A 25492-nucleotide genomic window follows, 5' to 3' on the forward strand; every position below is an offset into this window, starting at 1 on the left:
GAATATTTTATAACATATCTCAATGTGATTCATTGTAAACATATATAAAAGGATAAAACTAAAACTACATATACTTTATTATGTTTGATCACTATATAGTTGTAAAATGTTTATTAAATATAAATAGACTAATATAATAGAAATTCACATGTTGAGATAGGTCTTTTTTTATGCAGGTTTCATGATGAAGTGGCATGCTTGCATGTTGCGAGACATATGATAGTGAGTGTGGGGCTTTTTTCGTGCATGTTGTGCGTTGATGTGGCATACTTGCATGTTGAGAGAAATAGTTAGTGGGGGCTAGCTATTTAGATATAGAAGATTCACCTCTTTAATCTTCTTCACCCTTCTATATAACTGTGCTTCGATTCAAGATAAGCTGTACACGAAAAATATACGCCTCTATGTTCTTTTAGTTGATCGGATCATAGTTTTGTTCACTGTATATGTTGAATTTCGTGTTCATATTTGAATCCTTTTTGGACGAATTTTGAAAAATTCGTGGCACACGGGCGACCACTGTATATGTTGAATTTCGTGTTCATATTTGAATCCTTTTTGGACGAATTTTGAAAAATTCGTGGCACACGGGCGACCATGTGAAGTTTCCTTTGACGAGTAGCTTCACCTCGCCGTCTAACACGACTTCCGTGTTGTGGTTTTTCTGTTTCTGTTGTGCTATAACTAATCCTAATTAACAGCTGCTTCGTGGACGCGTAGCGTGTGTGCGCTGTAGCCAGCATCGTCGCTGACCTTCTTGTGCCACGCGGGAATCTTCAATGGCATCTCGCCGCTAGCCTTGTTTTGCAATTAGGTGTGTTTTCCGGCATCAGCTTGTTCGGCTTTCATTGTGTCGCCATGGTAGGCCTTGTGCCCGGCCTTGTTGACGGCGGCAACGGGCGGCTGCTGGTACACCCGCGGCAGCTTGTTCGGCTTTCGTTGTGCTGCCGTGGTAGGCCTTGTGCCCGGCCTCGTTGATGCCCGCGACGGTGTTGCCGTGGTAGGCCTTGTGCCCGGCCTCGTTGATGGCGACAATGGGCGGCTGCTGGTACATTGGCGCCGGCGATAGTGCTAGCGCTGACCAGTAGTTGTTCATGCCGACGAGCGCACAGGGGAGCGCGTCGCAGACGAACTCCCTCTCGATATCCACGGCCTCGGAGACAATCTCGAAGACTCGGGATTTGTCGAGCTTGCTGAAGAGGATGTCGTAGAGGAGGCAGGCGAAGTCGTAGTGCAGGCTCTCATCGCGGGAGATGAGCTCATTGGAGAACGTGAGGCCCGACCTTATTGGACGGCGACGACGGGCGGCTGCTGGTACACCCGCGGCGGCTTGTTCGGCTTTTGTTGTGCTGCCGTGGTAGGCCTTGTGCCCGGCCTCGTTGATGCCCGCGACGGTGCTACCGTGGTAGGCCTTGTGCCCCGCCTCGTTGATGCCCGCGACGGTGCTGCCGTGGTAGGCCTTGTGCCCGGCCTCGTTGATGGCGACAACGGGCGGCTGCTGGTACATCAGCGCCGGTGATAGTGCTAGCGCTGACCAGTAGCTGTTCATGCCGACGAGCGCGCAGGGGAGCGCGTCGCAGATGAACTCCCTCTCGATATCCACGGCCTCGGAGACAATCTCGAAGACGCGGGATTTGTCGAGCTTGCTGAAGAGGATGTCGTAGAGGAGGCAGGCGAAGTCGTAGTGCAGACCCTCATCGCGGGAGATGAGCTCGTTGGAGAACGTGAGGCCCGGCCTTATTGGACGGCGATGACGGGCGGCTGCTGGTACACCGGCGCCGACCAGTAGCCGTGCCCGTGGTCCCTCTGCTGTAGTCGTCCCATCCACGGCCGAAGCATGTGTGCATTCTACTGTAATGTTTCTTTTTTTTGAAATAAAACGAAACTTTATTCATTAGAAATAACCAATACATCGTTTGCGAGGAGGAGTACAATTTCATTGATAGGCTCCTCGAACCAATCTGAAGTTGAAGAAAATCTAGCTAACTTAGCAAGTTCATGTGCTACTCTATTTGCCTCTCTATTACAATGTTCGAATCTAGTCACGATAAAATCACATGCGTAGTGGAAGCAGTCATCGAAAATTGCCGCTGCCGCACCCGTTGACTGTCTTCCATCCTGCATGGTCTCAATCACCTCCAGATTATCTGAGTTGATGATTAGGCGGTTGCACCCTGCCCTTTGCGCTAGTGTTAGTCCAAATTTGAGGGCTAAAGCTTCTGCCGTCAGAACATCCGCACAATGGTCAATCTTTTCATTTCCTCCTGCAATAAACCTACCTTTGTCGTCTCGCAAAACCGCCCCCATCGTACCCTTTAGCATGTCATGGTCAAAAGAGGCGTCAACATTGAGTTTCACGAAACCCCTTGGGGGACAATGCCAACCCCCTTTTTTCATGGACGCCTTTGAAGATGATGCATTTACAAACTTGTATGTGAGGGCTATGATCCCCATTGATATCTGAGTTGCATTCTGAGTTGTTTCCTTGTGCACTAATTTCCTTCTCTCCCACCATAGATACCAAGCTGAAATAGCTATCATTTCTCGTATATTTTGGTACCCCATAATACGCAAATCTTGATCTGGAAGAACTAAAAGGTATTCCAGTATCGCCTCTCCAGCACGATCAACCTCACAAGCTCTATCAATAATCTCATCTATTCCTAGCCTCTTCCAAACCTCCTTTGCTTTATTACATAGGAAAAGCATATGCTTCGTGTCTTCTACACCCTGAGAGCAAGTAGGACAAAGGGGCGAGACCTTCATGTGTCTATTAGCAAGTGTTGCCCGACATGGGAGAGTGCCATGTAACGTACGCCATATAAAATTTTTGACTTTTGCCGAACAGGATAATTTCCATATCTGACACCAAATAGGGTTAGTTGTGGTTCGCCCCATCCCGTTAGAGTGTTTTAGTTTACTGCCGTACTGATCATTCCACTTCACGGAATAAGCAGACCGTACCGAGAACATACCATTTTTCGTATAACTCCAAGCAATGAAATCTGACATGTTATGTTGCGAAAGAGGGATTTTAAGAATCCATTCAGCGTCAATGGGCCACATAGTTTGTCTAATCAGGTCCTCATCCCAAATATTGGAAACAGGGTCAATCAGATCAACCACTCTTGATAACAATTGTCCCCTCCTAGGAGTCACAATCTTACTAGTGGCGCAATTTGGGATCCATGCATCTTCCCAAATGTTGATGTTATGTCCGTTTCCCACTCGCCAAATATAGCCGCGTTTCAGAGTAGTAATGCCTGCCATAATGCTTTGCCATGTGAAGGAAGCACCATGTTTTGGCTTGGAATTCAGCAAATCGCCATCAGGGTAGTACTTGGCCCTTAGAATAGTGGCACATAAGGAATCAGGATTATCAAGGAGACGCCATGCCTGTTTGGCCAGCAGAGCCAGGTTGAAATAGTGGATATCACGGAATCCCATTCCTCCTTGGGTTTTTGGTACACACATTTTCCACCAGGCCATCCAGTGCATCCTCCTCTGGTTCTCCTCGTCTCCCCACCAGAAATGCGTTATCGCGTCAATGATTCCTTTATAATTTTTTTAGGAATTTTAAAGACCGACATTGCATAGGTAGGTATGGCTTGGATCACAGCCTTGAGCAGGATCTCCTTCCCCCCGGCAGATAGTAGTTTTTCCTTCCAACCACTAATTTTCTTAGCAATACGTTCAATCAGAAATTTAAAGCAGTCTGTTTTATCAACGCCCACATTTGCTGGCAAGCCCAAGTATTTGTCATTCAGGGCCTCCATCATTATATTGAGCATTGTACACAAGTGTTCTCTGACCTCTACCTTTGTATTGGGGCTAAAGAAAATACTAGACTTTTCCATGCTTACCAGCTGTCCCGACGCCGCACAATATAAATCTAGTGCTGATTTCAGGGCCGCCGCATTATGTTGGTTGGCTTTCATCAAGATCAACGAGTCATCCGCAAAGAGGAGATTAGTTACTGGTGGGGCATCTCTACAGACTTTAACTCCTGAAATGTTCCCATTCTCCTCAGCATGCGAGAGCAAGGCATTCAACCCTTCTGTGCACAGCAGGAATAGGTAAGGTGATAGCGGGTCCCCCTGTCTCAACCCTCTAGTAGGCTTAAAACTCTCACTTTCCTCTGTATTTATCCTTACTTTGTATTCTACTGATGTGACGCATTGCATAATCAAATTAACCCACTCTCGACGGAAACCCAATTTCAGCATAATCTCCTTCAGAAAAGCCCACTCGACTTTATCGTAGGCTTTGTGCATGTCAAGTTTTATAGCACATAAGCCCTCTCTACCCTCTCTTTTGTTCTTGATTGTGTGAAAACATTCGTAGGCCACTAAAATATTATCGGTTATCAATCTTCCTGGTACAAAAGCACTTTGTGTTGGACTAATAATTTCTGGTAGAAGGATCTTCAATCGAGAGGCCACCATTTTTGCAATTATTTTGTATACCACATTACATAAGCTGATCGGCCTAAATTGGGATACCTTTTCTGGTGTGTTAATCTTGGGAATCATCACGATTGCAGTATCATTCCAACCATCCGGAATAGTACATGTGTTGATTGCTTTCAAAACCTCCTCAATTAGGTCTTCCCCTAGCATGGGCCAGAACCTTTTATAGAAGATAACATGGAGTCCATCTGGTTCTGGAGCTTTCAAGTCCCCAATATCAAATAAAGCCTTGCGAACATCTTCTGCGGTATAAGGAGCAAGTAGAGCATTGTTCATTTCGTTTGACACTCTCTTACGCACAATTGATAAAACTTCTTGACCCGGATGCTGAACTTCCGATGTGAAAAGCTTTGTGAATTATTCAGTTATGTGATTCGTCAACTCCTTTTCTGTTAACCATTTTCCAGACTCATCTAATAGTTTCTTTATATTATTCCTTTTTTTCCTAGCTGTGGCAGCATTATGGAAAAAAGACGTATTACCAAAAATGTTTTTGTTAAGTGTAGTTGTTAATTTCTAATCACCAAGCATATATGCAACCAAACACTGGATGAAAATTGCTTTCACAATGCCAAGAGAACTACCAAAAATCGATGCAACTAACCAAACACGCCATAAAGGAAGGAGCATGCTATGTAGGTCAGCAGATAGACCAAATTTGATTCTCAAAGCCTGCATGGATGGTGTGCACTCAGCCAAACACGCCCCAAACGTTTCAGAGCGTTGCAATGTTCGCTTGTCCCTGGTCCTTCCCCTCTCTTTTGTCCTCCGTCGTCTCGCCCTTCCTCCTCTCGTCTCCACAGTCCACACACAATCAAGAGAGGGAGAAGAACCAAATCCCCAACGACTCGCCCGCCACCACGCACGCAGCCGGAGCAAACAGCTCATGCACCAAGGCCAATGCAATAATAATCGTCCCGGGCCCACGTCAAAGCGGGACCCACTGGACGACCCCTGCACTGTCGTCCAAATTCAATTCTACTGCAACCAACGAACAAAACAGGACGGGCAAAAGCGAAGAGAGAGAGGGAGAGGAGAGAGAGCCCCCAGCCTACAAGCCACCGGCCACCACCAGATGTGAGACGAACAGAGACAAGCCGACGAGAGGTTAGTTTAAAAACTTTGCGCCGAGAGGAGATTTGCGGCGTGGGGACTGGGGAGGAAGACCAATTGGGCGAAATTCTGCGCCGGCGCGGAGGCGGCCAATGGGAGGGGCGGAGGCCGCCGTCGTGGAGGCCGCGTCGACCGCTGCGGCAGCGGAGGCCGCCGAGGGCGGGGAGGACGGGCGGATGGAGGGGTGGCTCTACCTGATCCGATCCAACCGCCTAGGGCTGCAGACCTCGCGCAAGAGGTACTTCGTGCTCGAGGACTCCGCGCTCCGCTGCTTCAAGGCCGCCCCGGCGCCTTCCTCCTCCAGCTCCAAGCGCGAGGTGCCAGCCCGCATCTCCCTCGTTCTCCCCGCCCGTCCTCTGGGTTTCGCTGGCATTGTTTTCGCGGAAATTTCACGGCACTTTGGTCGGGTCTTATAGCACGATCCTGCTAAGGTTCACGGGGAATTTGATTGGATTTATGCCGATTTTAATCCCGTGCGTGTTCGGAGGATCCTCAACTGGATTCGCCACCAACTCCAGCCTAGTATCTAGGGGAAGTTGATTTCTATTATAACCACCGGTAGGTTTTGAGATATATATAGTCATAAATGCATGCGAATTTTATTCGTGCTGCAGAGACGCATGGTTACTTTTGCGACTGCTTGGGGCTAGTACTGTTTGTTCCTCAGGATGTTCGGATTTTACTTCCGTCCATAATAGTTAGAGTAACACAAGCCAATCCAGTGCGCTATCCACGATGATTCTCTTAGTATGGCATGTTGTTGTGTGACGTTTACTTCAGACCCCTCTTATGGAACAATGATTTGCTAAAAAAGGAAGGATCACCACAATGATCCTCTTAGTATGGCATGTTGTTGTGTGACGTTTACTTCAAACCCCTCTTATGGAACAATGATTTGCTAAAAAAGGAAGAATCACACAGCTGCACACGAACTATTGTACCTCCTCTGTTTGCCTGTTTCTCTGCATATGTGGGAACAATGATCCATTGACTGTCAGTTCAGTACCGTTGATATCAATTTTGAGTGAAAAGGGAAGTCATTTCTTAGGGAACTGAGTTATGCTTAACAACGAAAGCACATCTGTCTTGGGAGGGAAAGGAATGGCATATCGATCATGCATATTTTTTTTGGTAAAGGGTGTTTTTATTAGCTCAAAATGTAGCATCAAGCGGATACAAGTCATGATGAGCAACACCCGGCCTCTGCATAGCTTCTTGCACACAGCCACACACCAACAGTCTGACAGAAAATATATTAAAAACGACATGACGACAACAGTAAAGCCATAAAAGACTGACACTGCCTATGCCTAAGTCGCAGGAGAAGGTGGACCAATCCATAGATTATGTTGCCACGCATGTTGGGTAAAACCTCCCTGGCCATCCGCTCCAATCGCGTACACACCGCCTTGACAATGATTGGTACTCCGCACGATGTATTGTAGACCACGTATGAAGGAAGTGTGTACAGCGGAAAATAACCTGCAATGGAGTAGGGTTTTTGTTATTGAAAACAAAATCATTTCTACATAGCCAAAGCGACCATAATAAGGCAGACGCTCCCACCCTTATTAGTGTTCTGAACCTATTTGGAACTCCATTCAGCCATATTGATCATGCATATGCTATTCCATAAACTCTCATTTTCTCTCATTTTCTGCGACAATTTTTTTTGCTCCACTTGTATGTTCTTTTGAAATATGATGTTATGCTTGTTTTGCTCCCCCCCCCTCCCCCGGTACAGGATCCTGTTAGAAGTGCAGTAATTGACTCTTGTATACGTGTTACGGACAATGGGAGAGAGTGTTCATAGAAGTTGGCACTATGTTTAGTGTATTTCAACTGAGTTATGGTTAACAATGAAAGCACATTTGTCTGGGAAAGGAATGTCATATTGATCATGCATTTGCTATTCCATAATCTCTCATTTTCTGAGTTTATTTGCTGTCAAAAAAAAACTCTCATTTTCTGCCACAATTTTTTTGCTCCACTTGTATGTTCTTTTGAAATATGATGTTATGCTTGTTTTGCTCCACCCCCCTTCCTCCCCTGGTACAGGATCCTGTTAGAAGTGCAGTAATTGACTCTTGTATACGTGTTACGGACAATGGGAGAGAAAGTGTTCATAGAAGTGTAAGCTCATTCATTTCTTATTTTACATTTTTACCTACAAATATATGAACAATACTTGATCCCATTGGTCATCATTTTGTCGACAGGTTTTTTACATATTCACACTCTACAATGCCTCTAACCACTATGATCAGCTGAAGGTAAGCACTGATGTTAACTGTTAAGTCACATGTCTGACACCAGAGCTAATTCTTTCTGCTTGGTTTGTGATACAAAGATTATTTTGATTGACCGATGCTTTTCAGTTGGGTGCTAGAAGCTCAGAAGAAGCAGCAAGATGGATCAGGTGCTTAATGGAGTCTGCCTTAAAGGTCCATGATTTGCTTATTTTATTGTTTTCATTGTCATTATGTTCACAAAAGCATTAATATAATTCATAATTTCTTCACTGAGCGCAGTCCCCCGGAAAAGATGAGCATGTTGTTGCTTGTTCACATAGAAGGTGGCAGGCTTTCAGGTAATATATGCAGCACAAATTTGTTGATTATCAAGTCTATGGACAGGGAATGCATGCCTTTGTTTCCTATTGATAACAATAAGGTCGTTTTTTTATATTTTACTAAAGTATATACCCCTTTTCCAATTGGTTGCATATTTCTTTTAATCAGAAAATTGGCGTTGTCACTGAAAATGACATGAATATTTTATTTGAGTACTACTGTCAGATGTTTGTCCTAGCAAACATGTCGTCCTGTTTTGTGTAAGCTAGAAATTTCACGTTGCCGCCTGAAGATAAACCATGTGTGGTTTGTTGGAACCAAATGCCATGGATTTTGTACTCCATTGCAACAGATGGATTATACTGCATTAGCTCTTTTGCTAGATTTGTATTCAAGAGTTGAGCTAAAGAAATAATGATGCCTAGCTGTAACTTATCATGCTCATATTTTTATAAAGTAAATTATCGCATGTCAACACATGATTTCGTGTATTACTCGTGTGGTTATACATGGATGCTTCAGTCTGAGTTTGACTGTTGGTCTTTACAGTTCTATGCTACATGCTATGCTCTTCCAGTTTTTTGATAGAAAAGTCATTTTGGTTTAACACGTGTGCTGACTTTTTTTGTAATAAGTGGCATCCATGCATGTTTGGTTGGCTAATTAGCTACTACATCATTGCAGACTAAGCCGCCGCAGTAACCGCATGCACTCAATAGGTATGTAACGCATTATTATACTTTGTGATGAACAAGTAGGTTTAGTAAACAATTAAGTATCTTACTATATGGGGATGCTCTTAAATAGTTTCTTCGTATTTGTTACCCAAATTGTTTTCAAAATAATAAATCTATTTGTTCTCTCTAGTGCCATCTCACCCCTTATTTTCTGTTTTGTGTAATTTTTACCAGATTGGACAATATTGTCATCTTCTCATAATGATCCAATGGCATCTGATGTTATTGCACCTTCTGCATGGACAATATTTGGCTGTACAAACGGTAAGCATACAAATTGTCTTTCCTTCTTTATTATATGATTAAAGTAAGCTTAATAAGAGCCATCATGTTCATTCTCAAGGGCTAGAAATTGTCATGTTAATTTGAGAACCATGTTATAACAGGGATATTTCATATGATGGGCTAGAAATTACTCCCTCCGTCGCATAATATAAGACGTTTTTGCAAGCTATGTTAGCTTGCAAAAATGTCTAATATTATGGGATGGAGGGAGTATATAGTAACAGCCTAACAGCCTTTAGCTGTGGAATTTATAGAAGTATGCGATGGAACCATCCAGACATGTTTGAAACTAATTTGGCACTAAATTTGGTGTAATTTCCTCTTCCTTTTACATCCATTATTGTGACATGAATGTTCTAAGCACCATATGAAATACTAGTACTTGTTTCATTATATGTAGCTCATTTACATTGTATATATTGACATAGATTATGTTTGGTTGGTCCATATTTTAACGAAAAAGGGTTCCCCCCCGCTTTATATTATATAAAGCACCAACACAACATCGAAGCATCCGATACAAACGCACGCCACACACACCCAAGGCAAGATACACGAATGCCGAGCACCGACACACAACCTCAACGACTACAAAGTACCTAAAAGATGAGCAAAACGGGTCCGCTTAGAGCCGACGGAGACCACCATCACGAGGAGCGATCGTCTGGGAGGATGTGCGACGGACATGCCGGACCGAGGACTCCAAGACGGTGCCTCCAGGAAGGGCACGACCACGAACGTCGCCACCGTCCGATCCGAAGATCAAGTTTTCACCCGGAGTAAGATGGAAGGAGTAGAAGCACCACGACAGAGCCTGCAAGGAGGAACACGATGTCCACGGACGTGTCACCGTCTACCAGTGCACAGACTGGGTAGGTGATGTACCCTGGTGCTTCAACTCCTTCGTCGCCACCCCGGTCCGCCAACACCCGCAGCCATGCCGCCCGAGCGGCCATGGTTGCCTGCCAGCATCCGAGCCGCGCAATCCGCCCACGACCAACGCGACTCCCACCGCCAGGGCCGCCGCCCCGCTATGAGACCACCCCGAAGCTGCCAAAGGCCACGACTTTGCCCAGATCCGCGACCCCAACCACCTCCAGAACCGCCGGCGGCCAATCTGCCTCGAGAAGGGCCGCGACCACATCGACCGGGGGAAGGGGAAGGCGGAGAAGTGGCCCATGGCCACGACCGACGCCCGTGTCGGCTCCATCTCCCCCCCGGAACCGTGTTCCGCCCCCGCGTCGAAGGCCCAGAACACCAGGAGGCACTGGCCGCCGCCAGATGCTGGAGAGGGAGGGTGGCCGAGCTGTCGTCGCCGCCGCCTAGAGACGCCACCAGGGGATCCTCCCGAGCCGAGCGCCGCCACCTAGTCGCGAGGGCCCGACTGGGTGGGAGCAGCCCACCACCTCTGCTGCCGTGCCGCCCCCCACCAGAGACATGGCGAGAGGGCGCCCGCGACCCGGTCAACCATGACCCGCGGCGCCGGACGTGACACCAAGGCGCTGCCGGAAGCACCGCCACCGACGCCACCACCGGCCCACACCACCACCATGCCGCCCGCTGCCCGTCGCCACGCCACCATCGCCGGCCTGCTATGGAGCGCCGTCGCGCCGCCACGCTCGGCATCGAGCACCACACCCCGCCCGCGAGATCTGACCCGCGCCACACCACATGCGCGGGGGACAAAGGAGCCGCGCCGTCGGCGACGACCGGGCTTCGCCGACCGCGCCCCTTGGGCGGCGAGGGAGGAGGAGGGAGGAGGAGGGGGGGGGTGCAGCGGCGGAGATCTGAAGCCCTCCCCGAGCCTCGCGGGTGGCGGCGGGGGAGGGAGGGAGCCTGCGACCTCTTTCCAAAATATTTTTGGTCCATATTTTAATGATGCGGCTTAAAAGGTACCAACAAATTTAGACAATCACTAACTCTATTCTCTCATATTAGGAATACAAAATACAAATAGCTTTTGCAATTTAGAAGTAACACCAGAATTCATTGCACATACACCCTTTAATAAATAAAGATTGAAGCACCTCCTAGCCAAGAGAACAGACAGGTAGAGATTTGATGCACTGGGGAAGGGAGCCCAAGATTACTGCAGCAGTACATTGTGTGGAACCTTCATCCAGTACTGATTAGAGGCTATTTAGGGGGGGGGGGGGGGGAGGAGGAGACGGTTTAGAAAGTTACAGATCGTTGGCTAACTTTCACTATGGGAAGATTAAGATGGATTAATGGTAGAAATGTGTGTCTGTTGAGGGGAGGGGGGGAGTCATTGTTAAAGATAATATTTTTCTAGAAAAGCAAAAGCCTTGCATTTTGATGCTTTGGTAGAAAGAAGAGTTTGTACAAGCACTAAGAACAGCAACATCCGGTGATTACTACATGAAACCCCTAGTCGGTAGACACTGGCAATCTGGCATAACCAGAAGCAGAGCGCCCATACCTCTCGCACCCGCCATCGCCCATTGCCTGGCTTCCGTCTCGATCGTGTCAAGTAGGCGAGCTAAGTTGAGCTGGGAGTTGTCAAAGATGATCGAGTTATGCTTTATTGAAGAAGCTGCCTTCTAATAGATTAAAGGATGAATCAAGAAAGCAGCGATCTGACAGTTATCAAAGCAAAAATTAAATTCCCCTTCCGGCCTTCCTAGTCCACATGACAAATCGTCTATGTATACTTGGATAGTTGGACTTGAATTTTGAAAATAGTCTCAGCACAAATTTCTTAAGAAGAGGAGCTGATTATTTCTAACAAGCAGGCTGGATATGTAGTAATTGTACAAGCAAGAAATATCCAAACTTAATTCTTTGAAGGTAGGAGAGCAGATTCGATTAGCATGGTATAGATGCACAGTTCAATAGCTTAGATGCACAGCTCAATAGCTTACTATAGGACTGCTATACAAGTAACAAAATCTCCTCATGAGTTGTGACTCCTATTCTTTGTAGGTAGAGAGCATAGCACAGCAGTATAACCTTAAGTTCAAACACTACATAATGTAACTAGTATTACCTTCCAAATACCGTATGATCAATTAACCACAAGCGGCATAACCTGATCATCTTCCAAAACACAACACAATCATTCTATTAGTAATTCACTTCTCTCTTGAAAAAAATCAGAAATCTTTATCTCATATTATGCTGCAATAACATATATAGCCAAAATAGAAAATACTGGATATGTATTTCTTCGTATATCAAAGTGGAGTAGGTTGAAGTTGTTTCCCAACACAGATGTACGAATCAGGAAAACCAGATCGAGCTGTACGTGCAATTCGGAGTATCTTTCTTAAAAAAAATCATACATCACGCGTTCTTGTTTACATTATCAAACTTAGTTATATGATTGGTATCATTGTATCAGAGATGTAATACAGATAACACATTATCAAACTTAGCTTGCTGCACATTTGTGTGGGCAAACAAGCAAGCTAGTTATCATGGAACTTTCTGCTAACTTCCGATTTCCTTATATTTAGGATTACGTTTGTTTACTGAGGCAAAGGATGGTGGCTCACGTGGGAAGGTAATTCTCGTTGTCAACAATATATTTTGTGGACGGGCTGTTAAATTCACTGTGATTTTGCCTGTTTACCCAGTATTGGGATGATCATCCAGCTATAATGGCAGTTGGTGTCGTTGATGCAAATTCTGAGGATATCTTCCAGACTTTAATGTCTCTTGGTCAATCAAGATCCGAGTAAGATATATGTTTCCTGTTTAACAAAACCAGCATATGATACTGCCTTGAAAACCAGCAATATATTGCACTTGATTTTTCTGTTTTGCTATCTTCCTTACCAAAATTTAGACTCTGCACGGCATGTCACTAAATGCATAGCATTATTTACATGAACATCTATGTGAATGCATTTCGTTTTGCACCAATCAACCAGTGAGAGTTCTTGTAGGTGGGACTTCTGTCTGCGGGAAGGAAGGGTGGTTGAGCATCTAGATGGACATTCAGACATAATCCACAAGAAATTAAGAGGGGACTGGCTACCATGGTCTGATGCTGGATCCATCCTGCTTTCTGTATGCACACTTTATCGTTAAGTTATAATAGTATATATGATATTTAGTTTTCAGGGGAATGAGAAAGAGAGATCTATTACTTAGACGATATTGGAGGAGAGAAGAAGATGGCACTTATGGTACAATTATTTTTTTTAAAAATGATAAATAATCAGCTTGCCATGATCTAGACCTGACACTTCTCTTGATTTTTCAGTTATCCTGTACCACTCTGTTTTCCACAACAGATGCAGTCCTGAGAAAGGCTACATCCGTGCATGTCTTAAAAGTAATGTATGCTTTATTTTCAGCATAAAAACTGATTGTTATCGTTTGTTTATCATGGACTAAGATATGATTTTATGAATAATAGGTGGAGGATATGTAATATCACCAGTTAGCCAAGGAAGACAATCAGTTGTGAAGCATATGCTTGCTATAGACTGGAAATTCTGGAAGTCATATCTCCTTACCTCATCCGCAAAATACATCACCATACGTATGCTAGGAAGAGTAGCAGGCATGTCTCGTGAAAGATTAATTATTCATTGCTTGTTGTGGTTATCAGCGTTGTCCCAGTGTTCAGTAAGCTAAACATTTGTTTGCAGCCCTACGGGAATTATTCCGAGCAAAAAATGGAAACTGCGCTTGTATGGAATTCTCATCGGGTGAGCTGATGAGGGATATGGGACTGCCGCAGGGTGGAAATGAGCCAACAAAAATAGAAACGCAGTCAGCAAATGAGTGTGAGAGACTTGAGGGTCCTGTAGAAGGACCACAGGGTGGTTCTAAGCGGCACTTAAGCAGTACTGGTTCCCTTGTTCAACTTAATGATGCAACGGATGAGTTCTTTGATGTCCCAGATGAATCAGAATATGATCAGAGAGAAGCCATGTGGTCTTCTGATGAGAGCACACATGCTGCGGTGAGTTCTTTACATAGAACCTTTTTTTTCTTGAAAACGCACCTAAATGTGTCATTTTGCATTAGAGGAGACGTCAAGATGACACAAAGCTTACAAGCGGCAACACAAACCAAAAGTACCCAGGCTAACAAAAGAAAAAAGAAATTAGAAATAAAAGATGGCAGCAAAAGGAGCAAATAAATAAATAAATACTGTTCTTATTGATTAAGATGGTAGTTCATTTCCATCTCTCTAGAATTGCTGTTTGTAGATTGTTGTGTGGCTGACCATATTAAATATGCGTTACCCCTGTGGCGTTCATATGTGAAGGTTAACAACATTGCAATATGCAGAAAATTGTCCATACTTTTCAATTATTCGGCTGTTGCATTATCACAATGAGTGTAACGTGTGTACCTTAGCCCATAATGTGATTTCTCCCTTCCCCTTTAGCAATAAAAAGAAGCAGGAAGGTTTCTCTCAGATATGTTGCAAAACCCTGGTCAGCCAGTAACTAACGTACGGTTTCCTTGATTGTATGAACCTATTATTCTTTCCTATGCCATAGTGGTAGCATGACACAATTTGATCATAGTTGGAAAGGTGAAACAACTTATAGTCGGCTTATAAAAATTAGAACAACTTAGTCATAGGCAAGGACCACAATTTAATTACAAGAAATGACGATGACAATGGTCTTGGCATAATTCAGAGAACCAGGGCAGAACTCCAAGATTGTTTTTTTACATTCCATGTGTCTAATATTTGGCAGGACCAACGACATGCTAAATTATCCAGTGCTGCTGTCTTTGTACGGAAGTTGCATGATCTTGCAGGTGTGTTACGGCTGATGTACATTTTTCAGTATTTTTATTTATTTTTGTTTCTAACTACTTGTTTCTCATTTCCTATATTCTAGTTCAAAAGAGAGGGTACATTGATTTACAGGGAGCTGCAGATGCTGATAATGGACCATGTTACTATGGACATACTCTCCCAAAAGATTCTAGCTGTACAATGCCTTCTAGTTGGTCAATGACAGACCCGACAACATTTTTAATACGGGGAGAATCCTATTTGCTTGATCGTCAAAAGGTGGGTTAGTACTGTGATATTATTCTAATTCAGTAGGCTAGGATACATGTCTTTGTTCTGCAGGAAATAAGGGATCCTGTATGTTACAATAATAGCCATGTTTAGTTAATCTAGTCAGCATATTGATAGTCAGGGTTCGTGTGCTTCACCATCCATAATGATGAAATTATCTGTAACTTTGACAGATCAAAGCAGAGAATACACTGATGCAAATGGTTGGTGCTGACTGGATAAAATCTGATAAGCGTGAGGATGATCTTGCTGGTCGTCCTGGCGGACTAGTCCAGGTATCTTCTGCTGAAGTCAGTAATTTTGCCTTCAAATGGGAAGGAACAAAAATTAAAGTTCGCAATGAATTTTATTGCAGAAATATGCAGCACAAGGAGGCAGCAAATTTTTCTTCATTGTAAATATACAGGTGAGATTTCTTCGGCTTTATGAATGTATTGAGGCTTCATAAGTGTGCACCTAGACCTTGCCTTTTTACTTATAACCCTGGTCGGTATACAGGTTCCTGGTTCTACCACGTACAGCTTAGCTTTGTATTATATGATGGATACCCCATTGGAAAAGGTTCCTCTACTTGAAAGATTTGTAAATGGAGATGATACATTCAGAAACTCAAGGTTCAAACTCATCCCTTATATCTCAAAGGTACCTTTCTCCTACAAGTCTTGATTGGTGTTAATCAGAAAGCTGCGATGGTTTACGATTGGAAATTCGGAATGTGTCAATTCAGGGATCTTGGATTGTGAAGCAGAGTGTGGGCAAGAAAGCTTGTTTGGTTGGTCAAGCACTAGAAATCAATTATTTCCGTGGAAGCAACTATTTGGAGGTAACATCTGTGCATGCCATTATCGAGAGATCAGCATAGCTGGCATATTTTTTGCATACTTATGTATTCAGGAAACAGTCTATCAGCTATGTTTTCTTTGAACGGGTGCAGTCACGTACTTCCTCCGTTCCTAAATATAAGTCTTTATAGAGATTTCATTATGGATCACATACGGATGTATATAGATGCATTTTAGAGTGTAGATTCACTCATTTTGCTCCGTATGTAGTTCATAGTGAAATCTCTACAAAGACTTGTATTTAGGAACGGAGGGAGTAGTAAGGATTGCTTTACTTTGTCAATATTATTTATCGTTTACCTTTTTTAGTTCATGTTCTCCATGGACCAAAATCTGACTGGACCATTATGGCTTCCGCTAACTGTTAATTTGGTTTATGAGTCTTCATTAACCATAAGATAGGTCGAACGGTCCATTGCAGTCACCAAACACTAATTGGCTTAGGTTTATCTCCTAACATTATAGCTTATTATGATCTAATGAGAGTATGTTTAGTGCCAGTACGTACAATTGCGATATTCAGGTTCTCAACATTTTGAAATGCAACCTTTTCAGCTTGGAGTTGATATAGGCTCGTCAACAGTGGCACGAGGTGTGGTGAGCCTTGTGCTCGGGTACTTGAACAACCTGGTGATTGAGATGGCCTTCTTGGTACAGGTAATCGCCGTCGGATAACTTTACCAAATTGTTACATATGCTCTTGTTCTACTCAAGATCGAGAACAGATGTGATGAGCAAGCATGGTTTTTTCCTTGCCTCATGCAGGGCAACACGCAGGAAGAGCTCCCGGAGTTCCTCCTAGGCACCTGCCGACTGAATTATCTGGACGCCTCCAAAGCTGTATCGCTAGACGAATGCTGACCTGACCTCTCAAGGTCAAGGAGGCGTCAGGTTGATCCCAATTCTCTTTCGAAGCCTGAGTACAGCACATCAAAGCCGAAAAGGCTCAAGCTACTCCCCGTGTCCACCCGCCATACACTCATTTGTCTGCCTTGCCGCCCACAAAAGTGTGGGGTATTTGCCGCAGCAGTGTACATTCATTTCTCCTCCTGCAAATAGGAGGTGTTGCGGTGTATTGATTGATTGATGATGGCAGTCTACTACTCGTGTGATGCAAAGCCTTGCTCCCATTCTTTGGCCGACAACTCGTCATTTCATTCATCATGTAAAAATTGAGACAAAAGGAAAGTGTATTCTAACCCTGACCTCGTGTCGTTCATTTGGAATCTAATCTGGGATCGGATCAGAGATCGTCAGATGTTCAGATCCAACACCACCAAAGCAACCCATTAACTGGACGTTGACCCTTCACCTGAGAGTGATTACACTGCCATGATTCATTCTATCCGAGGACTGTCCCTCCAGACAGACACTCGTACCGAATCGAAAGGGACTCGACCCAAGCCCAACACCAACGAGGCAGTGATAATCATCGGGAATTCCCGTATCATGGTACAGTTGGTCACTCACTCGAGGTCGAGGACCACACGCTTCGCTTTTCTGTTATCATCACTTGAGCCGGAAGGAACGAGCAGGTGTAGGTAGTGGAGCTGGCATCTCTTGCGTACTGACCAGAGATTGAGAAAGGACAGGACAGCAGTGGGGTGTGAAAATGATGGGTGTCGTCGTAGCAACCAGTTCGCAGGAGCAGCAGCTACATCGTGATCAGGAATCAGGGGTCACTGTGCGGCGCCAGCTAGCTCAGCTTTTCTTGTTTTCCTAACCGTGCAGGCCAAACGCTGCATCGCTGACGCTGCGGCTGTAGCAGCAGTGGACGTGACAGGTGAACGTCCTCTTCCTTCGCCCGCCTCGAGCCTGCGCTTTCCGAGCAGAGGATGGCGCGTCGCTTGCTTGCTTGCTACTTCTGTGTCGCGCAAGAGAGAGAGAGAGAGAGAGAGATTAAAGTAGACGCGTGGACGCAACGCAAGTGCACCGTGCACGTACGTAAGCGTGGTGGAGCGTGGACAGGGTTGTTCTTTTCTCTTTGAGATCCTGGACAGGATTGTTAATGCCATTGACCTGTGCTGATCCCTATGGCGCATGGCGCGTCGCCGGCGGCGGCGGCGATCGGGTCGGGTCGGTCGCGCCAGGCACGGCTCCGTGCTGGGGGTCAGCTGGTCACGTGGACGCGGGGCGAGAGACGCGAGGCTGAACTGAATTCGACGCCTCTGGATCTGCTCGCCGTTGCACCGCCGCATTTGCTTGTCGCCGGGCATGTGGTCACAGTTTGCACGACACGCACTCTGTCGTATATAAAGAAAACAAACTTTTTTTGACGTCTAATAAAGAGAAAAAAATGAATATATATATCCCTTGTTGTTAAAAACACATGCATATCTCTTTATGTTAATTTATCATATGGTAAGCTCCACTTGAAGATCTGTGGCGAACCCTGAAATTGAGATGCCAATTTCGAGAGCGATCTTCCCTAGGTTTTGTTCAGAATTACACTAACCGATGAACTGCGTGACATCACTGTTACTTGAACTCATCCATTACTTGAACTCATCCATATTGCACGATACAGGGGAGTTTTGCGCACATCGATGTCATTGCTCAGGATTAATTGGCCCGTTGAACAACACCAAGCTGTTCGGTCAAGATTACAAATCCCAACGCTCGTAGAAACTGTGTCAGAGTACTGACTACAGTAAAGAAGATGATGATCCCAAGGAACCATCAATTCCGCAGGAAGATCTGCGCGAAGAACAGAGAAAATGATACTGCTGTAATGAGGCTGGTCATAGTGGGGAGTAACTTAGACTAGTGCCATATGCATGACACTAGTCTAAGTTACTATCTCTATAGTGCAAAGTAACATATTACTAGTGTCATATATGACTTTATTTATTAGCTTGTAGACTCATCATTTCTCGGAAAACGCTATGTTACAGTAACATATTATGTTACTCTAAACATCTCTTTCCTCATTAACTACATGTCTCATAAGCAAAATTTTCTTAAAGTGCGCTATGTTACTACCTAAGTTACTCCCACTATGACTAGTCTGATAACATAATCCCTCCATGGATAGAAATTGACAAACAACACACTGCACTCTCTCCGGCCATCAAAAGGTGCTGTTGTAGATATTGATGCGGTCTCCTAAATGTAAATTTGACTAGTGTTACTTTTTTTCTACAATATAAATAAAACTTACAAAAATTGTTGTATTATGACACATTATATAAAAAAAAATCTGTACATATGATTTCATATATCAAATCATTTTTTTATAAATACATATGTGTTCAAGCTATTAAATGTTTGACCGAAACTACATCTAGAGTGTAATTCTTTTACTAGGACGAATTACCATGAGTATGTCCATTTCGATTCACTGTTTTATGAAAATGCCTCCTTAGCCCTTAAATCACAGTTCATGAGACTTAACGCAATAAAAACTACTACCCACGTCCTGGTTTATTGGCCCCTTTAGTAATTTGTACCAAATTTTGATCATGGATTTAATTAGCAAAATGTTAATGCATGTCACAAAAAATAGTATCATTTGAAACTATGTTCAAATACAAATCCAATGATACAACTTCTCATGACATGCATCAACATTTTGTCACTTAAATCTATGATTAAATTTTGACACAAAATATGAAGAAGACCAATAAACCAAGATAGAGGTAGTACAAAACCAAGGACCGCCTCGTTGCCCAAATGGGCTGCCTCGTCATCAATAAAAGTGTAGGATTCCCCTACCACCTGTCGGCGTCGCCGACGGTCCGCCTCGTCTTCGGTGGCCTTAGGGTCATGGAGGCGCAGTGGATCTCGACCCTTGCCGGCGGGAGGGCTTTGCTTTCAGTTGTTTCTTTACGTTTTGTTAGGGTTTGTGTATTGCTCAGGAAGACTAGACGGCGGCGGCTCCCTGAAGATGGAATAAGGTTCTCCCTGACTAGCCCCCGTCCCGATGGTGTGTCTAGCATCATCAGTGGGCGTGTGGAGATGTGTCTCGGGCGGATCTATCCTTGATGGATTTGCTCGGATATGATCGTAGTTCGTCTACGTTCATGTGTAATCAGGCTGGATCTTTCCGATCTACGCTACTCTTCATCACCGGCGGTTGTTGTTCTGCCACACTGGTCCTATGCGGCCTTAGCACGATGATTTCCCGACTATCTACTACAACAAGTTTTGCCCGGCCCGGCTCCGGCGAGGGAGGAGCAATGACGGCGGTGCGCCTTCGGCTCGCTTCAGTGCTTGTAGTCGTTGCTAGATGGTCTACAGATCTAGACGTAATTTTTATTATTTTTTTAGTGTTTGTTATACTGCCATGATTGAAGATAAATAGATTGAAAGTTTTCTCGCAAAAAAACTACAAAACCATATGCATGGGGAGACAAATTATAATGATTAGAGAAACGAGGAAGTCAAGCGGGGAGGGTGGCTAGCTATGTGGGTGTGGGTGAATTTAAGTGCTTTGGAATTTTTTTTCTAACCAAAAGGCCAAGGCCATATATTAAATATAACCGACTCTTATTGAAACTTTCTTATACATGAATAAGAAATTACAGGCAAGTTCATGAAGAAATTAGCATCATCTTCCTTCTATATCCATCGACGACACGACGCAAGCAAAGCACATTGCCGCCTTTGGTCATCCATCTTATCTGAGTAATCTTGTTTAAATTCAGGAGCTTGTAGAAATAGAGGACGAGAAGTCATTGTTGTAGATCAGAAGTCACCAACAACCGAGAGTTGCATGGATCGTCGTCCTAGAGAAGCCGACATAAAGGAGGGCAGGAATATAATCCCAACTCTGGCTAGACAAAGGAGAGAGACACAAGCCATACCAAGCTGTCCGGTCAAGATTACAAATCCCAACACTCGCAGAAACTGTGTCATGACTACAGCAAAGAAGATGATGATCCCAAGGAACCATCAGTTCCGCAGGAAGATCTGCGCGAAGAACAGAGAAGATGGTACTGTAATGATAACATAATCCCTTCACGAACAGAAATTGACAAACAACACACTGCAGTCTCTTCAGCCATCAAAAGGTGGTGTTATAGATATTGATGCGGTCTCCTAAATGTAAATTTGACTAGTATTACTTTTTTTTCTACAATATTATATAAAGACAAATCTGTGCATATGATTTTTTCATATATGAAATCGAATTTTTAAAATACATCTGTGTTCAAGCTACTATTAAATGTTTGACCAAAACTACATCTAGAGTGTAATGTTTTTTTACTAGAAGGACTAATTACCATGAGTATGTCCATTTAGATTTCACAGTTTTATGAGAATGCCTCTTTAGCCCTTAAATCACAATCCATTAAATCCGCGTGTATATCGAGAAACCTACTCTAGTCACAGGTCTATTCGCAAGCCATCCGTCATTAAACACAACGCCTGTTGGCTCCGGGCACCGCTATTTAAACAATGCCAGACGCCGGGCAAAAATTGTACCACACCTCCGCTCCCATATTCTTCTTGCACCATTTTCTTCACAATCTCCATGACATCCGCCGAGCAGGAGAGGAGTTCTCTGGCATAAAAGCCGGCTGGGTGGCCCATTGAGCTCGCCGGATACGAGCCAGACAACTCTCTGCCCCACCTCCCTCGATGCTCCAGGCGGTTGTAGGCCAGCTCGTAGAGGTGGAAGCTCCAAGCCGACACGTGGTTCAACAACTCGTCGCTCCAAGCTAGCTCGTCGTGGAGTGGCGAGTTACTCTAGGCCGACACGAGAGGGAGCACAGCAGCACACGCATCGTGGCTGCAGTGGACGACATTGTGTCGTATCGCTCCTCCCATGCCTGTGACCGCACCACTTGCCGTCAACGTTCTAGGAACCTTTCCCTGACGGCAGAGAAAGAAGCCGATTTCACGAAGATCGATGAGGTGGCGGCCATCACATATGTGCCCGCCACCATTATCGAGGAGAAGTAGAACATGGGAGGCCTCCGTTGCTTGGGTCCCATGAAGGCAATCGTCGAGGCGACGCCGACGTATACACTCAGTTTCTTGCTCGGTTCACAGGCCACCGTCATCCTTCACCCTGAAAACCAACTTGGTCTATGCTTACCCGAAGCGGAGGGCACGCTTCCCCTCCGGCTAAAACATATCCCGGCGGTGCCACTCCGATGAGCGACGCAGCTGAACATGGGGAAGCAGAGGCTCTTTGCGCTGAAGCATATACCTTAGGGGCTCACGGGAGTCCGATGAGTGGGTTGCCGGACATGGGAAAGACAATGGAGATCCTCCGAGGCTGGCCGTAGACTAGTCAAGGGTATCCGTGTCGTGGGAGTGGATATCTGCCGATGGCGGCCGTAGACTAGTTTTACCTCAGTTCGGTATAGTTTTTAGTTAAAATATGTCCGAAATGTGATGAATTTCGTTCGGTTTGTTTAAAAAGTTTTTGAATTGTATGTTTGTAGTGTTGGATGGTCGGCTCTCGCATCGTGTCCATGGATTGGTCCTCCCATCAGCGAACGGATGCGAGAGTAAATTTGCGGGTCAATGTTGGATATGTCCTAACATGGGTTGGAATGCCCACCCATGTAAATTTTAAAAAAGAAAAAAAAAACTGCAGAAACTAACTCTTTAGATGGTTTACTTGTACTTTGCAAGATAAATAAATGATAGTCCCATGAGGTCCAAACTCATCCAAGTCGACTTCATATCCCAAAATGATGGCGTCTCAAAAATTGTATTTCATCTTCTGGGTAATTTTTTATGCATGTGCATTGACTCACTATTTGACCTATCATGCAGAGGTCGGAGGACAATAATGATTTTTTTTAATAATAGTACCTACCCGATTTAAGCATACGGCCAAGAAGGTTTTCTCCATCAGTCATGGTGATGTAATATAGGACCTCCGATGGCTTTATCGAAAAATCCCTCTCCCATGAAATGAAAAAAGAAAGGGAAAACATCCCTCAGAATGAAGATGTGTCCACCATCAGGAGGATCGGAGCACTCCCCTCACGAAAAATCTGCTCCTCAAACGCCCCTCGGAATGAAGATGCGTCCACCATCAGGAGGATCGCATCACTCCCCCACGGAAATCTGCTCCTCAAACGCCCCTCGGAATGAAGATGCGTCCACCATCAGGAGGATCGGAACACTCCCCTCATAGAAAATTCGCCCCTCAAACGTCCGCGGATGCGCCCGGGCATGTTCGCATGCCCTCTTCATTTTGGTGTGTCCACATTCTTGTATCTCAAATCCCGTCGCTCCGTATTAGGTGGTTGTGGTTCAAATGGATGGATCCGATTAAACCTTTGGTGAGGCTAGGGAACCCCTGTGACAGTGCTGACTGCGACATCTTTGCGGCTGCTACCAAAGTGGAAATTGGTGATGGCCTCGTGCTTCTTTCTGGGAGTCAACCTGGCTTGAGGGAATGAGGCCCAAAGAAACTGCTCCCCGAATCTTCTTGTTATCCAGAAAAAAGAACTACTCGGTCCAAAAGGTGATACACAACAACTTTTGGGTCTCCAAAATTAACATCATCGCAGGATCTCCATTAATCATCTAACCGAGTTCGTCAACCTATGGGAAAAACTTTCCCTCATCCACCTCAACCCGGATAAGACATATACCATCTCCTGGAAGCTAACAAGTGATGGCTGCTACTCCATCGCGTCAGCATACGAGGTCCAGTTCAGGGACTTAATTGACATGGAACTTGTGCAGAAGGTCTGGAAGAATTGGGCCCCTCTAAAATGCAACTTTTTTGCTTGGCTTGTAATCAACAACAGGATTTGGATGGCGGACCGGCTACAGTGACAAGGATAGCCAAATTGCAACCTTTGCCCCCTCTGTAAATAAGTCCAAGAATGGGCGGCAGACCTTTCCTTCTAGTGCAGATACACATCTAGAGTTTGGGATCTGATCAAGGTTTGGCTTGGCCATCATGACGTGAACCTCCTAGAGTGGGGTCACATGAACTCAGTTAAAGATTGGTTTAGCCTCAACGTGACCTGGAAGACGCAGCCAGAAGGCCGCTCATCTCCCTCATGCTACTCGTTTCGTGGGAAATATGGAATGAACAGAACGCAAAGGGTCTTCCACAATATGGTGGTGCCGGTTGAAGTTATTGTCGCCAAGATCAAAGTGGAGTATATTTTGTGGTATCTCGCTAGAGTGAAGCATTTTCACCAGGATCAAAGAGGGGTGTAATTTGTGGTGTCTCGCTGGAGCGAAGCATTTGCGCAATCCAATGTCGCGAGACCGATGCTTTATAATTCGGCCTTTTCGCCGCAAACTCTAAAACCTTCTTACTTATTCAATGAAACTGGTAAATCTTTTGTCGAGTTTCAAAAAAAAATCATGTCCCTCATATTCATGCAACACATGCGATGTAGGCAATTTAACCCACGTAGGCCAACGCCCGAGCAACAAACCTACTGAAATCAGACATACTTCATAGATATGATCATCGGACAAAAGAAACAGTTTTCATCGGTCGAACATAAGAAAAATAACTAAATTATACGGGAAGGGTGGAGGAAATCACCATTTCCTCGCCATCACCTTCCCCTTGCGGTCGCGGTGCTCTTCTAGCCGTTGGTGTAGGCGTCGGCCGCCGGGGGGTCGTCGTCGTAGGAGATGGATGTGGATGCATCACTGATGTCCGAAGCGTCGTCTGACACATCCATCCATACCCTGACTAGCCTATGGAGCAAGCGCTCCCGCTCCTCGGCGTGCCTCCTCGCCTTCGCCTTCCCCGTCGCTGACGCCTCACGCTCCGACAGCTCGATGGTGAGCCGGGCCACTTTGGCGTTCATCCACTAGAGTCGCCGCACATCCGACTCCGCCATTGTTAGGGAGCAACAGAGGACAGACACGATGAGGCCGTCCTCGGGATCAACCGACGCGAGCGCGCGATTGCCCGGCTCCACGCCAATGCCAGATCAGCCGCTAGCCTATCCCTCGCGCATTGCCGCTCGTGCCATGTGACTTGTGCCTCCAACTTGGGCGTCCTCGACCGGATCAATGGCGGCAAGCGCATGATCACCCAACGGTGGCCGTGGATGCCCTCCAGAGGTGGTTGAGATGGGGCGGGGCGGCGTACTTGTACTAGAGCAGAGTGAGCGGCACTCCCATGGTGCCGCACATGGATGGGAGGGCTTGGCAACATCGCTCTCACTACGACGACGGGCGAAGGGGGACGACACGTAGCCCCTCGAGCGGTCGTTGCTGTTGCCGCCCTGATCTAGCCGCGAGTCATGCTATGTGATGCGAAGAGCGACCACATCGAGGTCGCTCTCATCGCCACCGGAGCTGGAGCTGCTGCGGTCATCCGCCATGGATCGGATTGGGGAGAGGAGGGGACGAATTGGGAAGAATAGGGTACGGAGAGGGTGGAGTGGGCCGAGGTGACTGAGATCTAGGGTTCGTCGGAGGGGGTATATGAGGGGTTGGTGGTGGGCCGGGCTGACGTGGCAGATGCGCCCGGGTCACCTCATATCCGCCCTATATTTGGGTT

At 45.4% G+C, this 25492-nt stretch overlaps 1 protein-coding gene across 1 annotated transcript; it reads left to right on the forward strand.

Annotated features, from left to right (window-relative positions):
* The first annotated feature begins 5490 nt into the window (after positions 1 to 5490).
* Positions 5491 to 17289, forward strand: LOC123045915 (protein ENHANCED DISEASE RESISTANCE 2-like). Its single transcript, XM_044469164.1, has 22 exons — positions 5491 to 5899; positions 7641 to 7715; positions 7802 to 7855; positions 7961 to 8026; positions 8114 to 8172; positions 8840 to 8874; positions 9067 to 9156; positions 12654 to 12700; positions 12774 to 12874; positions 13086 to 13181; positions 13264 to 13328; positions 13406 to 13477; positions 13562 to 13708; positions 13797 to 14113; positions 14865 to 14928; positions 15012 to 15187; positions 15373 to 15474; positions 15555 to 15605; positions 15698 to 15841; positions 15927 to 16022; positions 16597 to 16698; positions 16807 to 17289. Exons 1-22 carry the CDS (start codon positions 5675 to 5677, stop codon positions 16900 to 16902), a joined length of 2280 nt encoding a protein of 759 aa, XP_044325099.1. The 5' UTR covers positions 5491 to 5674; the 3' UTR covers positions 16903 to 17289.
* The last annotated feature ends 8203 nt before the right edge of the window (positions 17290 to 25492 follow it).

This window comes from Triticum aestivum, chromosome 1A, assembly GCF_018294505.1.
Source record: "Triticum aestivum cultivar Chinese Spring chromosome 1A, IWGSC CS RefSeq v2.1, whole genome shotgun sequence".
Lineage (NCBI taxonomy): Eukaryota > Viridiplantae > Streptophyta > Magnoliopsida > Poales > Poaceae > Triticum > Triticum aestivum.